The sequence below is a fragment of the Halichoerus grypus genome, chromosome 2 (genome assembly GCF_964656455.1).
Source record: "Halichoerus grypus chromosome 2, mHalGry1.hap1.1, whole genome shotgun sequence".
Lineage (NCBI taxonomy): Eukaryota > Metazoa > Chordata > Mammalia > Carnivora > Phocidae > Halichoerus > Halichoerus grypus.
In genome coordinates, this window is record NC_135713.1 from 166099753 (window position 1) to 166118528 (window position 18776).

Consider the following 18776-nt stretch of genomic DNA (forward strand, 5'->3'; position numbering starts at 1 on the left):
ACTTCCAGCGCACTTTTACTCCTCGGCCAAAGACAAAGTCGCCGTAATTTTCCATTCCCAGCCTGACCCTAACTCCCGGATCACTCACTGCCTGCCCGGAATCGCCATCTTGCTCCCGTCTCCGCTGAACGTGGCCGACGCCGACGTGACGCCGACGCAGACGCCGACGTCGTCACGTAAACTCTCGCGCGGATTTGGGAGGCTTGGAATACTTGCAGCGGCGGAGAGTCGCTCTTTTGAGTTGCTTTGCGTTGTAGGGAGCGGAGTCCTACGGCCTTCGGCTTTGTTTGGGAACCAACTAGCTGTCTTGAAATTAATGGGAAGAAAGGAATGACAGAATTCTAGGCCAGTAGTTCCCAAAGTGTGGAGCTAACCCCGGGAATCTGTTAAAAATGTAAATTCTCTGGCCCTTTCCCACACCTACTGCATCTGAAACCCCAGCAATCTGAATTTTAAAGAACCCTCCAGGTAACTCTGGTCATCACTCAAGTTTGAAAAACACGACCCTAAGGCTATCGATTTTTTTTTCCGCCGAGGTATTCAGTGTGAGTATACCTGGCTCGGGGTAACTTGGCAGAAGATGAAAACCTGTACCTTAATACTGGACCTATGCTCATTGGACGAAATAATTAATAACATCGTGGTAATACTGGGTATAGAAATCAAAATCACATATGATCTATGTATACTTTTAAATCTAGTCACATTCCGTCTGTTCCTTCACTAGCACTTGGCCCATTTCAAACTAGTCTTACAGCAGCCAAAGATACTTTTTCAGTTACTGACAGAAGGATGTTAAAATTTCCAAATACAATTGTGGGTCTATTTCTCCTTTTAATTTTGTCAGTTTTGTTTCTCGTATTTTGAAGTTATGTTATTAGGTATATAAACATTTAGGACTGTTAGGTCCTCTTGCATTGATCTGTATACCATTAAATGATTCTCTTACTTCTCTTAATGTACTTTATCTGATATTAACACAGCCAGCTTTGATTGTTAGCATAGTATATCTTTTTCCATCCTTTTACTTTTAACCTATTTTAATCTATTTGTGTCTTTATATTCAAAGTGGATCCCATGTTGATAGTATATAATTGGGTCTTGCTTTTTTTGTCTAATATGACGATTTCTTTTATTAGGGTGTTTAGAACATTTTCATTAAAGTGATTATGAGTATAGTTGCAGTTTTTCTATTTCCCCATCTGTTCTTTGTTCTCTAACCCTCCCTGCTTTTTCTGCCCTCTTTTGGATTAATCAAGAAATTTTTATGATTTAGCCTAAGATTTTTATGATGCAACCTCTTTGTTGGCTTATTAACCATACATATATTTTTTAAGGTGTTGCTTTGGAGTTTTTCATTTACATCTTTATCTCAGTCCGTCTTCAAGTAAGAATATACTTCTTTATGTATAGTTAAAAAACCTTACAAAAATACACTTCCATTTTCCCTCTCTTAGACTTTGTTACTATTTTCACACATTTTACTTCTATGTTATAAACACATAATAAATTGTTATTTTTGCTTTAAGCAATTATCTTTCAAAAACATTTTTAAAATAAGAGAAATATTATGTTTACCCACATATTTACCATCTCTGTGTAGGTCAGATTTCTATCTAGTACAGCCGTTCTTTTTTTTTAAAGGGGGGAGGGGCAGAGGAAGGGGAAGCAAGAGAATCTTAAGTAGGCTCCACACCCAGTGCAGTGGAGCCCATTGTGGGTTCAATATCATGACCCTGAGATCATGACCCAGCCAAAATCAAGAGTCAGATGCTTAACCGACTGAGCCACCCACGCACCCCAAGCCATTCTTTTTCAAACAGCTTTATTGGTATATAATTCACATATCATGCAATTCACCAATTTAAAGTGTATAATTCAGTGGTTTTTAATACATTCAGAGAGTTGTACTACCATCACCACAATCAATTTTAGAATGCTTTTAATGCCCAAGAAAAGCGTATATCCATCAGTCAATCATTTTACCCCAGACCCTTTGACTCTAGGTAACCAGTAATCTACTTCTATCTTTTTAGACTTGTAGTGCTATCCGTTTTTGCTCCATGTACTTTGAAACTCTGTTATTAGATGTATAAATATTTAAGATTGCTATGACTTAATTAATTGAGACCTATTTTTCATTATGAAATGACCTTCTTTATCATGGTAATATTCTTTGCTCTGAAATCTACTTTGTGTGCTATTATTATGGTCACTCCAGCCACTCTTTTGACATTAACTCCAGGGAAAGTGAAAAGATATTCAGAAAAGGAAAATAATTGTAATTTACTACATGGCTAAGCCCTAAATAGCATACATAGTCATGATAATGCAAACGCCGAATATCAATCTATTCTAATTTAAATTACAATGTAATATATTGAAATGAATGGAGGAACGGGAAATGTTTATGTGTTTGTGTGTGTGAACACACATACTGGGGAAGAAGCTAAATCTTTGTAATGCATACCGAGAGGCTAATAAATATTGCTTAAATCAGGGGGAAAAAAAGTGTAGCCACACAGCATGTTATTTCACACTATGGAGGTACATGTCAAAATGAAAGCCAAAATAGGGGTTGGGAAACTTTTTATGCCAAGGGTCAGACAGTCGATATTTAGGTTTTGTGGGTCTTAGGGTCTTAGTAGCTGTGGTAGCTACTCAACTATGCCCTTGTAGTGCAAAAGCAGTCATAAACAATTGGGCATGGCCTTTCCTTCCCTTTCCTTTTCCCTTTCCTTTCCCTTCCCGTCCCTTTTGTTTCCCTTTTTCTTCCTTCCTTCCTTCCTTCCTTCCTTCCTTCCTTCCTTCCTTCCTTCCTTCCTTCCTTCCTTCCTTATCAAATAAACTCTACACCACATGTGGGGCTTGAACTCAGGACCCTGAGAACAAGAGTCACTTGCTCCAGTGACTGAGCCAGCCAAGCACCGCTGGGCATGGCTTGTCTAATAAAACTTTATCATAGTAGGCAGCTGGCTGGATTTAGCCCGTGGGCTGTGTATTAATTCCTGAGCTAAAGGAATTGAAATAGTTGACTTAGAAGTAAGAAAAATAGGGGTGAGGAGGGACTGAGAAATTCTCTGGTCTTAAAAGATCTTGTATAACAGGATGACTCTTTAAACTATATGTTATTTTGCTTAAAATAAAAAAGAATCAATAAAGGGTAAAAATAAAGCCCCCCTGCCAAGACTGCCTCTTGCTTAAAGAGACTGAATGCGGAATTAGTTACACAAAATTACCCAGCTCAATATGCTATATATAATGTGAGCTTTTGAATTGGTGTATTGAACCCTGTATTCTCCCATTGCCTTTGGGATGTTGCAGTGAAGCAATTGTGAGATTTTCCCAAAGGTAGAAGGCTGATTTCTCAGATGCAGTGTTTCAGAGAGTTCAAGTTCTTCAAACACTCGGCAGAGTTTGCAGAAATGGTGGTACCGCAGCAGTGAATCAGAGACACAGAGAAGCCTCCTAACATTTTGAACCCAAGTTTGGGAACTTTAATTGAAGGTGCTAAAAGGACAGAAGCAGGGTAAGCCAATAAAAGATGGTATCATCACCACCATATTCTTGACTGTTAACACAACAGAGAATTCTGACTATCTTAGACTTTCAGAAACAAGACCTCAAGAACAGAGCAGTTGACTAGAATTGGATCCAAGGCAATTGTAGTGTCCTCAGCATCCAAGCTAATGGATCTTCCATTTAATCTTTTGACATTAATGTTACTTATGTTACTTCCTCTTTCAGTCTCTGCTGCTTTTTGTACCCTCCCTGCCTTTTTGTGCGTTCTTGTCCCGAACCAACTACCCGTTCTCTAAACTTTTTCTCTACCAACAGTTTCTGCTAACTTGTACTGTCTGGAAGGCAGTTTGCTTTAATTTAAGGCCTGGCATGACACTTTTGGCCTCTCTAAACACTTACTATCCTTCTAGACACTGCTCCTATTGCTGTTTCCCAGTTTGGTTTATCCATGGTTTAGTTACTCTCAATATTAGGCCATTTCACAAATTGGTCTCCCTTTGGCAAGGAGTCAACCCTAATTCAAAAAGCTGTGGCTGGAGAGTTAGGGTCACATAGAACAAAATATGGCCACCAAGAGGTGCTTTACTAGTTGTGGTCTGTGGGCAAGACAATCTAAGCCCAGGCAGTAGATTGAGGAAAGGTAAAATAGAGTTAACAACTAGGAGACGGAACAACCTCTGAGGGTAATTACCATGCCTAAGGACTAGGAAATAGGCAATATTTAATTAATTTATATTATCTATTGAGAGAGGTCTTTACAGTGTATTCAATAAACTTCTATCTCCTTTAAATTAAAAAAAAAAAGAAAGAAGAAAATGGTCTGGATGGTCGACACCATGCAGTGTCCTTGTTACCTATAAGCTACAGGAAAGAGAGCCAAGAAAAAATCTAATCAAGTCTAAGCTTCTGAAATATATGTCACTATAGGTAATTCATTCTATTCAGATTATTCAAATCAATCTATCCAATAAATAGATTTAAATATAAATCTGTCTCTAAATTTTTGTCAAGTATAAATAACATCCTCTTCACTAAAGTAAGCTCCTGGTGTTAAGGACTAATATTTTACTTGAATGATGGTTAAATAAATCCAATTAATCTTTCTTGTTGGTTGCTAAATTTTAAAGTAGTTTCCACAAGACTGATAGCATGGTCGTTAGCCTGATAAAGGTTGAAAAGTGTTAGTGAGATGTCTGAGGTGCTGGCAAAAATTAGGAAAGATGGATGCTAGGCCCCCCTGCTTCTTGCTAGCTGTTTTGACCTAGGTAACTCACTGTTTGAGCCTATGTCCTCGCTTATAAAGTGAGGATAATGATATTAGACTGACTACCTTATAGGTTATTGGGAGGATCAAATGAGCTTGTGTGTGAAAATACTTCAAACGAGTTAAAATCCATGCAAATGTATGATATCTGTTCTCAAGCTACATGCCATTTAGTTAACTTAATTCCCGTGATAATGGTTAAGAAGTTAGCATTCTGCAAAAATGTCCTCTCCTCACTGCCTAAAATGCCATTTGTATGCACAGTGAACTCTGTAAGCTTGTTCTGAAGCCATCAGGGTATGTGACTATCAGTTTAATATCTTCAAGAACATTGTTCCTAGAAATGTTGTTGCAAATGCCCTGAAAAGCCCTCTTCCAAATATGAAATAGGCTTATAGGTTAAAACTGGGCATCCAGGAGATGAGGACTGGTAATAACACTGCCATCTTATCAGAAAAGGTTAAGAAGGGGCCTCCAATCTCAAATTATAAGATGTTTGGAACACATCACATTTTGTCAACCAAATAAAGAAAATGAAGTTTAATTTCCCAAATTTTTATTAAAAATGGACTCTCATCAGATATCTTATTGCAAAGATGAAATCTCACAAAAGAGCAGTAAAGTTTGCTGTAATAATAAGCTTTAAATAAATATAAATTCTTTTTGCAGTTCTTGAACTTGAGAGGTTTTTGTTATTAAAAAAAAAAAGGTGTTTTCTTTTTTCCATGAGTCATGGACATTTTCCCACAAGAATTTCTATTCATTGGAATAACTTGTTAAAGTGAGTGGGGAGGGTGAGTCGGAGATGGGGAGAGGGAAGAGGGGGTGCTCACTTAAGTCTCTGAAAAAGTAGAAAAACAATTCCCAGTTCATTTAAAATCTTTATTACTTGGTACCCTTTTAATGTAAAAACTGCCATTTTCCCCTTAAATTCTCAGTCTTTACTTGTACCTTAAAAGAATTAAAATAACTCTACCCAATTAACCACAATAGTCCCACGGCAGATACAAAGTTAAAACTAAAAGGAAACTTTTAAGTATATGCCATAACATACATTTGGTTACCGCTACCTCCACTGGATATTTTTTAGATCAAATTTCTCCTTAGGTAGCGTTTTTCATTTTAGAAAGTGCTGACGTAAATGTCTAGGAGCCGGATACGTCTATGTGGCACTCCTTTCCAACTGAAAATATTTTATAGTTAACAAAACTGAACATGACAAAAATATCCTAAATACAGTACTAATTCATTAGCATTTCCCTGGCACGGTTTCCTTTGGCATTTTTGCATACACACAGGAGTCGGTCTTGGAGGGCAACGGGGGTGCGAGAGCACTACTTGGTTTTTTGTTTAGCTCCATGAGAGCTAAACAGATGTGTGCCCACTGGTAGAGGTATTCGATGACAATATTACCAAATTCCCATACTTCGATTCGAGAATGATCTGTACCGAGAAAAAAAAAAAAAAGTGTGGATAGTTTTGTACTTTTATTATTAAAATACAAGTTCCAGTATTATGAGGAAAGTTGGTCAGATATGCTTTGAGTCAAAACCAAAGAAGAATTTTATTTATGTAATTATAAGTAAAGAGATAAATAAATTTTGATATTCATATAATACTATGTAGCATTTTATGGTTAGAGAACTAGAGCTACATAGGCCGTTGTCGATAAATCTCAAAAACATATCATCACAAAAAGTAAGTTGTAAAATAATGTGTTCTTGGGGCACCTGGGTGGCTCAGTCGGTTAAGTGGCTGCCTTCAGCTTAGTCCCTGATGGAATGGGGCTCCCCGCTCAGCGGGGAGTCTGCTTCTCCCTCTCCCTCTGCCCCTCCCCCCGGCTCATTCTCTCTCTCTCTCAAATAAATAAAATCTTTTTAAAAAATGTTCTTTTGGATACAACTAAAACACAATTTAAAACCCTGCAAAATAATGTTATATTGTTTATGGATTCATAAGCATGTAGTCAAAGTAAGAAATCATGCATAAAACTGATAAACATCAAATTCATAATAGCGTTATCTCTAGAGAGAAAGATCAAGTGGGATCAAGGAGAGGTAGAAAGTCTCAACTGTTTCTATAATGTTTTATTTCTTTAAAAGTGTCTGACTCATACATAATGTTAAGATTAAATATAGCATATGGCTCTGTAACGACTACACAGGTGTTAGTCTCTAACTTTTTTTTTTTTTTTTAAGTAAACTTTACACCCAACGTGGGGCTCAGACTCAAGCCCTGAGGTCGAGTTGCTCGCTCTTTGAACTGAGCCAGCCAGGCGCCCCTCTAACTATGTTTAAAATATTTCCTAATTAAATTTTATTTTAAAATATGTAATGACTACATACCATGATGTTTCATTTGTTAAATTATAAACTATTAAACTGCCGTTTATAAAAGTTACTGTTCCCCAGGAGTCAATCACTAATATTCAGGTAGAATGGTCCAATGAAAAGAGAACATGCTTTAAAAGTTGAACAGATCTGGGTTCCAATCTTGGCTCTACACCAACTAGTTCTGTGACTTTGAGCAGTCCACTTAATTGCTGTTAGCCTGTTTCGTCTTCCATAAACAGGGATGATACCTCAGAATTGTTATGAGGATTAATGAGAAAAGATATGCAACAATCTGTTACAGAGTAGTTGCTAAAAAATATTAATTACCTTCCTTCTTTTAGGTGACTCTCACCCTCAGCTCGATGTTTTATTCATTTTTGTTAATCCTGCTACCACAGTGCCTAACTCAATAATGTTTGCTAATTTGAGTTGAATAAACCATTAAATGATACTTATACTTGAATAAGAGTTTTTAGATATCATCTTCTGTCCAATGGCTCATTAACAACAATGACAATTATTGTCCCTCATGGGTATCTATTAGGATGACAGAACGTATTTTATTTCCCTGTATTCTATCCCTTCTTTCTATGAAGGAACAAGATTCCCTGAATTAGATTTAGCCTTTCTATGGTTTTGAAGTTTTGACTACAACAAAAGGTACAATATGAGATATGAAAGGCACATAAAAAGTGGGAAATATTCAAAAGTCTCAATTTTTATTTGAGGGGTGACTTTAAAACATGGGGGTACAATTTTCTAAAATTCTCTCTTTTAATACAGAAGCACCATCTTTTCTCTCAATTGTAATTGTTCAATAAATGTTGAAACAACATTAAATTATGGAATAATTAAGTTAGGTTTTTCAAATATTAAAAGTCTTCAGGTAATAGCTCAGTAACATAAATGACAATTATGAATAAAAACAAAAACAGATGCTGGTCATGAGAGCACATTAAAAATACCTGATTCATCTCAAGTTATGGGCAATACTAGACCAATGAACACACATACTTAAAATATTGAGGTGCATTTGTTATAATTGATCCCTTTTTGTATTAATTAGCTTCCTGGAACCTTTACAAGGTAATGCTATAGGCTGCAAAGATTACTTTGATTATCTTAATGTTCCAATGTCATGAATCTAAAGTTTATCCCAGGTTTCATTCCTAAAACCAATCCTAATTCATTTTCTGAGATAGCAGCTCTGCTGCACCAAACAGTTTTTATCCTGCCTTTTCCAAATCTGCATTAAGAGCTGTGTTCCATTGATGCCTGCCACAGTGTGCTTATCTGAACATCCAAATGAAACAGACCCCTATCTGCAGCCATTATTAAGGTAGTCAGCCATCTCCACGGTGATTGAAGGACACGAGGATGGGGAGGGAGGACGCTCCCTTTCACAAGCCCCTTTTGCTTATTTCCTGTCTTTTTGTTACCGGGGACAGAAGCTCTGGACCTATCTGGGCTGTGGTTCCTGTTTGCCTGCTTTTTCCAATGAGAGATTGATGTGTTAACAACTGGCTGTAACGATTTCTCTAATGTTAAAGCCTCCTTGGCTCTGTTGGGTTTCCATCAACGACGGTTGAGCGCTACTGCCCTCTTGTGGTGGAGAGATGCCAGATTTTGCAGCTTGGCAGACGACAGAGTCAGATTGCACAGGGGTGGTAATTCTTTCAAGCAGATATACTACTTTTGTTTCTTTTCTAACCATAAGAAATTATATTTTTTTGCTTTGCCTTGGTGAAGGTTATACTAAATTATTTGAAGACATCTGAGCTAAAAGAATTGCTGGTTCAACCTTCGAGTCCGTTTATGAACCTATTAACTCAGAAACATTTTATAGTATTTTTGTAGGTTCTAGTTTATTTTTTTTTTTAAAGATTTTATTTATTTATTTGAGAGAGAGAGAATGAGAGACAGAGAGCATGAGAGGGAGGAGGGTCAGAGGGAGAAGCAGACTCCCTGCCGAGCAGGGAGCCTGATGCGGGACTCGATCCTGGGACTCCAGGATCATGACCTGAGCCGAAGGCAGTCGCTTAACCAACTGAGCCACCCAGGCACCCTGTAGGTTCTAGTTTAATCAAACTTCCATAAGGAATTGATTTTGCTGAAGACATTGGGATGTTCGAGGATATTTCTAATTCAAACTCCCATTATGGATCACTGCTTTAACACTAGATTAGTTAAATCCTTTGGGGAATTACAATTAGAAAGATGGGTAAAGCAAAAAATCATGGCGTACTTAAGCATCAAGTTCCAAAGTTAAAGTGTTAACTGCTCCTTTCAACTAATAACTCAAGATCAGCAGTATTTCTTGAATGTTCCTCTCCTTATCGTTAGTTTTAGTTCCTTTATTTCTATTGCTTTATATACCCTATGTCACCTCTTAACATTACTGCCACATGCAATGAGCTGAATGTCCAGGCCACACTGTATACTTAAAAGAGCACATGTGCGCATATTTCAGTTTTTATATAGGTCAGAAAACTCATATTTGCCATGGCAGTCGGGCACTTAATATGTCATTGTTAATTTAATGTGGTCTAAAATGTACTGTAGAGTGCTGCTTCCAGCTTATCAGGAAGGACTCGGTGGTAAGTGGGGAGGTAAAAACACATGTTTTCTTGAACTATCCAAAGTTGGGTAGAATTTTGTTCCAGGTGGAACATTGAGTTCTTGCAGGTATATTAGTTTCATTTTTGTTGTAAGCAAAATTTCTGTACGATATATCACATTGTATTGGCTTGTTTTCATGATACAGCTATAAATCAAATGTGGAGAATTGAAATCAATGCAGTTTACTTTACAAAAATTCATAATTTAATGCCGTGGCCTCTGAACTCTTTTGATTATGTGCCTCCATCAGTAACAACAGTTTGAGCATGAGCCCCGATATATGTTTATTTATAAGTTATTCATTTTAAAATATTTAAAAACAAAAAACAGAAATTAGGCAATGGTGGGATAAAATAATTACAAATAGAAGTCCTATGATATTTTTCTTATACCCCAAATGTACAGGCATCAGTTGTTTGCTCCTTCTGTTTTCTCCTTTTTGTCTGGAGCCTTGTGGGGAAAGCTTACAGAAGTCTCTATATTCAGTAAACACACTCATGCTCTCCCCATTTTCACTCTGGTACTGTCTCTACTGTGTCTGATGTCCCCCAGCCCAGAGACTTTCTATGTTACCCTCTCTGAGAAACGAACTTCTAGTGTTGGAGAGAGGAAGTTGTCCGGCGGTGTGACGTAGAGATGAGATGCAGAGACCAAAACACAAAAACAGAAAGAAAGGAGAAACAACAGGGAAAAGAAAACTTCCAAAAAGAATTATTGTTAATACCCTCAGAGAGAGAAGGCGTTGCATTCATGAAATGTGAACAAGATGTTGCACAAAGCAAATATTTAGAGAACCAAGGCTCTTAGACATTAAAACATGCAGAAAGAAGAATTCAATAGAAGATAAGGTTGACAGAATGTCTCAAAGTGACAAAAAGATGGAAAATAGGAGAGAAAATATAGGGATTTGAGAGACTTCATCTAGGAGATCCAATGTCTGAATAATAGGAGTTCCAAAGAAGGAACACAGAAAAGGGAGGGCAGGGTCACCACCAACTTCTAGGTCACCTTTATGTAAATGAGAAAAAGACACCTAGCATGGTTGAATGCACTCTGTGAGTGCAGCTTGGTAAACAGAAAAAGATGTGGAAAGAAAAGGATGCCCCTCCTCTGAGCAGACAGAGCCTTAAGCTAAGGCGCACAGTTGAGTGACTGGAATCCTAGTTAGATTTCAGCCCCCACCCAGCTCCTCAGCAGGGCACCTTTGTGCAGTGCCCAGAGGGCACAGCCTGCGGTCACAACGGTGATGCCATGGGAGAAATCACACAGAACTTAAGGACCTGAGTGTCACAAGAGAAAAGGCCCAGTGAATGCTCAGATCAATGGATGAAAACAGCCCCATATCAAGGCATAGCATTATGAAATTTTAGTCTTGGAGTGGAAGGTGATGATTCTCCAGCTTCTGGAAAGAAACAAAACAAAACAAAAACGAAGAAGTCACATGCACAGAATCAGGTTTCAGAAAGGCTTTAGACGTCTCCACAGCAATCTTGGAAGTTTCCAAATTTCTTCAGACGATGGAGCTAGTTCCACAAGAAGTTAAACAGAGTTTCCGTATGACTCAGCAATTCCACTCATTATATACCCAAGAGAACTAAAAGCACATGCTCCCACAAAAACTTGTAAACAAATGTTCACAGCAGCATTATATATACAATAGCCAAAAAGTAGGAACCACCCATATGTCCATCAACTGATAAATGGGTAAGTAAAATTTGGTATCTCCATATGATAGAATATTCAGCCGTAAAAAAGGAATGAAGTACTGGTACATAGAACAAAGATGAACCTTCAAACGTTTTGCTAAATGAAATAATCCAGATACAAAAGGTAACCTGTTGTATGACTCCATTCATATGCAATGTCTAGCTAGAAAGGGCAAATCTTAGAGACAAAAAGTAGATTAGTGGTTGCCAGGGGCTGCGGTAGAGAGGGGCTAGAGACAGTAACTGCTGATGGGTGCTGCTGGGTTTCTTTTTTTGGAGCAATGAAAACAATTTTTTTAAGATTTTTATTTATTTATTTGACAAGGAGAGAGACAGCGAGAGAGGGAACACAAGCAAGGGGAGTGGGAGAGGGAGAAGCAGGCTCCCCTGCCCCGATGCGGGGCTCGATTCCAGGACCCTGGGATCATCACCTGAGCCGAAGGCAGATGCTAAACGACTGAGCCACCCAGGCGCCCCATGGAGCAATGAAAATATTCTAAAATTAGATAGCGGTGATAGTTGCAAAGCCTTGTGAATATACTAATAACTACTGAATGGTACACTATAAATTGGTGAAATTTGTGGTATGTGAATTATAATCTCAATTTCTCGAAAAAGACAATGAGGCATTGTCTTCAAGATTATGTTCCCTGGCAAACCAAATCAAATATGAGGGCTGAATAAAAACATTTTCAGACATGAAAGGTCTCAAAAAATTTACCATTCACCCACTCTTCCTCAGAAAACTACTGGAGATCTGCTACCTCAGAACAAGGCAAAGTAAATTCCTATGATAGCAACAGAATGAATTTCAGGAAAGCAACTGAGTAGCAGATCTGGGGTGGGGGAAGACCCTAGATAGAAAGAGAATCAAGATCTCTAGAACAGATGTCTTGAAGAAAAAAAAAAAATGGAACTAAAAAAGTTATCTGATAAAACTTTCCCCCAAATGTCTCTTTTGGGAAATTATATGGAAAGACAAATGGATAGGGTGGGAATTATGAAGAAATACCAAGAAAATTCAGCAATTAAAAAAATAAAGCTAATTATTTACTTCAGGAAAAACAAAAAGTTAAAAAGGAGCAATCCAAATATGTTGCAGTGTTCAGCTATAGATAATATTTGCATAGACAAAATCATGTGAACACTGCATTTTGATTTAACCCCAAATGGTAATATAGTTACGTTGGGAGGTTAGGATAAGAGAATGGTGGTATAATAGAACTAAACTTTCATCTGTAATAGGAAATAATTGATAAGGTTGAAAACTGATGAATGAAAAGATAGCAATATTGTATAATATTAGAAATACAGAAACATGCCAATGTCAGAAGAAACAGTCAAAAGAGTCAAAAAGAATTGCTTCTTGTAAGGGGGACTGGGGACAGTGAGAAGAGAGAAGAGGGATGGGTTAGTGACTCTTTTGTTAATAGGCTTTTAGTTCTTTTCGACCTTTTAAAATACTTTAATAAAAATATAATTTTTATAATCCTTCGTGATAAAAGATTATTTAACATCCACTAAAATGAAAAAAAATGTGTTAAGGAAATCTTGAAAATTATGTTTGCCTTAAATAGAAAAAATGTTCTCATTAAACTGATTTTTAGCAGACTTTATCAGATATTAAAGCATCAGTGATGGTACCTAGACAAATAAAACCATGTCGTTTCTCTAAATTCAGTAACTACTTTTGGAAAACTTCAAAATTTAAAATCAAAAGGAATGGTAAGGAGCAAAAAGAGAATTGATTTTTTTTTTTTTTCTTTCTTCTTTCTCCCTGGGGGACTGGGACTGGAGATGGAAGCGGTCTGCATGCATGGGAAATGAATCAAGCATCCAGGCCCCAAGTCTTTACTGAAGCCTAAAATAGTTTCCCAAACAGTGTGTGAATGAATACTTGTCCAATATCTTCACTAACAGGGCCCTTTAAGAGGTTTTTTCCAGGACAAAAGGAATCTCTTCTGAAACTGAATGGGTGTTTCTTCCCCTAGAACCTGACATCTGTGAGCACTTCATAAATGGCACACTCCAGACTCCCTGTTAAACCCAGGTCTGCTGTGATTGCAGGCTTCTTCCTACAGGTAGGAAAACAACAAAGCCCAGAAGGAATCACCATCCAAGAAACTAGGTCTAAGAAGGTGTTGGAGAACTGCAAATCCAAACCAATGATAGTCTATAGAGGGTCCAAATTAATAGGACAAAACAATGCTCTTGGTATCTTGTTACCCATTTCACTTTGACTCCTTTAAAAGAACCAGGCACGGGGCGCCTGACCGGCTCAGTCAGTTAAGTGCCTGCCTTTGGCTCAGGCCATGATCTCAGGGTCCTGGGATTGAGTCCCACATCGGGCTCTCTGCTCAGCGGGGAGCCTGCTTCTCCCTCTGCCTGCTGCTCCCCCTGCTTGTGCTCTCTCTCTCTAACAAATAAATAAAATCTTAAAAAAAAATTAAAAGAACCAGGCACATCCTCACAGTTGCAGATTCAATTCAGCGCTGTATTCATATTATTTCTGGAAAGTGGGAGAATCTTGTGGAACATTCCTGTCTCATCTTCAGCTGTGCTGTGGGGAATGAAGGAGACTCTTGTCCCACTCTTGTAATGGAGAGAGATAGAGAATAGCACTTGCTAGAGCCACCATGGTGATGGTGATAGCACTTAGGAAAAGATCACCTGGGGAAGGTGAATCTTGAAGACAGAGTTAATCAGGGCTACGAGTCTGGCAGTCCTTCCCTCTGATGGTGGGGTATCTCCCTCCATTGCCCTCTTTGGAGGATCATGGTGGTGTTTTGTTTTGTTTGTTGTTGTTTTTGAGGAAGCTGGTGAATTTCTTTATAGATGGTAAAGGCACTGAGGTTCTGGCTACTTTGGCTTAGGAGAAGCTCTAGGGCTCTTGTAGGGGAAGTGAAGGGTCTGGGGACTCCTGCAGAGACCAGTGCCTGTGGACTTAAGAGACCCTTGGATTTAGGCATGGGGAAGAAGTATGGCCAGAAATACAGGCTCTAGAGAGCAAAGTGATTCTGGTCACACTTGAAATGAGAGACAGCATTCTTCTCGCTTCTAGGTCTGAGAACATTTCCTATTAGACAACATCTGTCCAAACCCCCTGGGAGGGGAACATGGGACAGGTACGAGACACCCTACAGAAAGGGCAGGCAAGGTTGGCAGCAGAGGTCCAAATTGGAGGGGGGAGACTAGATCCTTGAGAAGGTGGTCAGGTCATGGGTCTTCGGGTAGAAGAGGCCAACTCCTGGGAGTGCTTTTGATGCCCTACTGCATGCACAGTTGTCCCGGTCACTGGAGTCACTGGGATTCCCACAGGAAAGTATGTCAGCAACATTCATGTGCAATGGCACAGCCTTGGGAAGGCAAGCCTGCTGAACAAAGCTGCCCAATGCTCCTCCATAGATGACTGCCTCAATCTAAAGGTGGGATTCCGCTGCCTGGAATTCCACCAGAATATAAAACACCCTTTCTAGAAATGCAAATCAAAACCGTAATGATGTATCACATCACACCTGTTAGAATGGCTATGATCTAAAAGACAAAAAACAAGTATTGATGAAGATGTGGAGAAAACAGAACCTTTGTACACTGTTGGTGGGAATGTAAATTGGTAGAGCCACTATAAAAAACCATGTAGGTTCCTCAAAATATTAAAAATAGAACCACCACAGGATCCAGCAAATCCACTTTAGGATATATATTCAAAGGAAATGAAATCACATCCTCAAAGGGAATCTGCACTCCCATGTTATTGCAGCATTACTTACAATAGCCAAGACATGTAAACAACCAAAGTGTCCATCGATGGATGGATGAAGAAAACATGGTGTACGTATATACAGTGGAATATTATTCAGCCATAAAAAGAAGGTAATCCTGTCATTTGCAACAACATGGATGGACCTTGAAATCATTATGCTAAGTGAAATAAGTCACAGAGAGAAAGCCAAGTGCTATATGATCTCACTTGTACGTGGAATCTGAAAGAACTGAACTCATAGAAACAGAGAGCAGATTGGTGGTTACCAGAAACAGGGGTTAGGGGTTGGGGGAAATGTGTGAAGGTGGTCAAAAGGTACAGACTTCCAGTTATAAGATAGATAAATTCTGGGAATGTAATGTACAGCCTTGTGATTGTAGTTAACAATACTATACTGTTTATTTGAAAGTTGCTAAAAGAGTAGATCTTAAAAGTTCTCATCACAAGAAACAAATCTTGTAACTATGTGAAGGGATGGATGTTAACTAAACCTATTGTGATGACCATTTCTCAGTATATACATATATCAAATCATTATGTTGTACACCTTAAACTAATACCATGGTTATATGTCATTATATCTCAATAAATCTAGGACCAAAAATTAAAAAATAATAATAAGTAAAGGTGTAAGGTTTTCTAAACATTAAAAAATATATATTCTTTTCTAGAACTAGGATGTAGTAGGGTGAAAGTTGGCAACAGAAGTCCTAAGAAAGTATGGGCACATCACCAGCCCCGATTTTATCTTCTTGGCAAAATTGTTAGTTTGGAAGGCTTGGTGGGTTAGGAGCTATGTTAACAGCCCCTCCCTAAGATGTGCAGAAGGGACAGACAATGTTGGTGGTATTTCATGCTGGGTAGGGCTACTGAGTGGGGTCTTAGTTAACACTGCTAGAAGGCTCAGATACATTTTGAGCAACAAATTGCCCTTCCAGAAGGCTCCTCTTTTTCCAGCACAAACAGAAAGGGGTCCCAATGAGGTCCCCTTCCTTTCCCCAAATGGAGAGCTTAGAATTTCCTGATACAATTGCATCTGAAGGAGAGAGGGTTGGTATCTGGGTGGCCCATGAACTTTCTTGATTGCCACAGAGACCATGATAATGCTCGAGCTTTGGTGGTGGTGATAGGCCATTGAGTTGTGGCTGAATCCAAATCCATTAACTGCAATTGGATTTCCTGCCACCTGAGGACACTGTTGGAAAAGAGAAGGTGGTGGGAGCGTTGACGATCAAGGCTGCTCAGGAATTGGCTAGCACAATTTAAAGTGGGGTCAGGCAAAGGAGGCAGAAATTTGCATGTTTTCTCAAAGGAGCTAAAATGAGTAACGGGAGGTAGTTCTGACACAGGCAAGTCGGAGGTGGAACCTGCCTTGGGACAACGTCACAGTATATATCTTTGTCTGGGGATGAGCTGATTAGGGGCAGAGCCAAATCCTGAACACACCTGCAAGATGGAGAGTGGAAGGGCTTGCTCCTCATCCCCAGCTCCCATCTGACAGCAGGACTAGATTGTTCAGTGGTGAGTGCCTGCGTCCTTGCCCAAGTAGGGGAAATATCAGTCTGAGAGGACATGAGTGACCCCGGCAGCAGGGTCTGGCTCTTGGCCAAGGGGCTGGCAGGTTGGGGGCGACCAAAGTGGAGCAGGGGCTCAGGGAAAACATCAGTTAGACGAACGGGTCCCACGTGGAGGGGAAGGGTACGCTGGAGCTCATGGTGGGGATTGAATCTACTTTAAAGGCACTGACACAGAGAATATTTCTTCTGGATTTTAAGTCTTCAGTGAAGAGTGAGCAAACGAGTATGGAACGAGTAGAGACGCAGATCCAGCAAACAAGTGTTAGTTTTTGTTGTGACTGTTATTACTGTTTCCCTTGAGTAGCACCTTAAAAGAAGCGATCTGTGTGACATCTGTGAATTCAGAGGCTCCCGCGAATCAGCCCAGAGTCCCGAGGCCACAGTAGAAGCCATTCCAAATAGAAATTCTAATCTTTATTCACTTCACTCATGGTCCTCAAGAACTCATGTTAACTTTTCTTTGGACGTCATCTTCTCTCCTCTTCCCCAGCACTCCCAAACTTCTAAGAGTATCTTGCCTTCCCAGGCCAGAAGATCTCCCTCCCTTATCCATCTGCCCTGGCTCACTGCTACCTCCTTCCCCTGCCACGGCCACCCGAGGAGTGTGATGTCTTCCTCTGGGTTGCCTTTCCCTTCCTCTTCTCCTCCGAGTCTCTCTGGTTCGGAGTCTCTTGGCCTCATATGTGTATCCCAGAAGTCTAGAAACCCTTCTGACTTGGTCCAGAGTCTCCACAGACAGCAGGAAAGGGGGAAGGGGAGGACAGGGACAGGTTTAGTGAACAATTTCTATAGAGCCATTTTCCCAACTGATGATTAGTTCTTCCTAAGAAACAAAAAAAGAAACAAATTTTAAATTTATTCCTTATCGATCCATTCACACAAACGGCCTGAGGTCTTTGGTGAGATCACACACACCCGTGGAGGAATGTATGCTTGTATAGGTATATTTACTCTTTTAAAAAATTTTAACTCCAGTATGGTTAACATACAGTATTATATTAGTTTCAGGTGCACAGTATAATGATTCCACAATTCTATATATTACTCAATGCTCATCATAAGTGTTCTCTTAATCCCTTCACCTATTTCACTCTGGACATTTACTCTTTTTTTTAAAAAAAATATTTATTTACTTGAGAGAGAGTGAGAGCACTGAGGGAGAGGGAGAAGCAGACTCCTCGCTGAGCAGGGAGCCTGATGCAGGGCTTGATCCCAGGACCCTGGGATCATGACCTGAGCTGAAGGCAGACGCTTAACTGACTGAGCCACCCAGGCGCCCCTGGATTTTACTCTTATATGTGGCCAGTTCTCTGTGGCCAAAGAGCTCATCACCTTCTCCAGCCTGGGAGCCTCCCTACTCTTGATTCCTGCTGATTCTCCTTCTCCAAAAAAGTCTGTTAGTAGTCTACAAAGACTCATGATCTGTTCATTGAAACCCAAAGATAGTAATAGTCTTTTTTCTTTAATGTACTTGTTTCCTATCCTCACTGCAGCCCCTATTCACTTTTCTTTTTTAAATAAATAATGCACATGTAGTCAATAAGTGGGAGATGAATGTGATTCGGAATTCTCAAATGTGTGGCATGAACAGCCACTTTGGGGAATACAGTCAATTATAGACAAAGTGTCCCTCCCTTTAAGAGGACTACAATCAGAACTGTTTTTCCTAAAAATTGAGTTTATAAGCCACTTACTTTATTGTAATAAAAATATCTGAATATCTGAATTGCAACTATGTTTTATTGCTGTTAGATTTAGACCACAATTAAGTGTAAATTTACCTCTGATATGTTTGCCAATGAGCTGTAAATTAACTTTCACATTCTTAGCAGTCGGATCAAATTCACAAATATTCTCGACTAAGTAACTCTTAACATACTGTGAACGAAAGAACAAAAGTTATGGGAGCACCAGCAAGTAGAAGGAGAGCACCCCCAATTCACCAGTTTACAGAATTCCATGTATGTAAATTTTAAAACAGGCAAAACCAGT

General features: G+C 39.2%; 2 protein-coding genes across 3 annotated transcripts in view; both read right to left on the minus strand.

The window, feature by feature from the left end:
• NSRP1 (nuclear speckle splicing regulatory protein 1) overlaps positions 1–160 on the minus strand; it is a 53743-nt gene extending 53583 nt beyond the window's left edge. Inside the window, exon 1 of one of the 2 annotated variants that reach the window (XM_036111873.2) lies at positions 89–160. In XM_036111873.2, coding sequence (XP_035967766.1) covers positions 89–108 — 20 coding nt within the window. In that variant the 5' untranslated portion in view covers positions 109–160. The remainder of the gene's footprint in view (positions 1–88) is intronic. The other variant, XM_036111872.2, reaches the window with a different exon arrangement.
• Positions 161–5960: 5800 nt separating this feature from the next.
• EFCAB5 (EF-hand calcium binding domain 5) overlaps positions 5961–18776 on the minus strand; it is a 125947-nt gene continuing 113131 nt past the window's right edge. The window contains exons 21-22 of the mRNA XM_078066365.1: positions 18566–18662; positions 5961–6229 (exon numbers count right to left, since the gene is read on the minus strand). Coding sequence (XP_077922491.1) covers positions 6036–6229; positions 18566–18662 — 291 coding nt within the window. The 3' untranslated portion in view covers positions 5961–6035. The remainder of the gene's footprint in view (positions 6230–18565; positions 18663–18776) is intronic.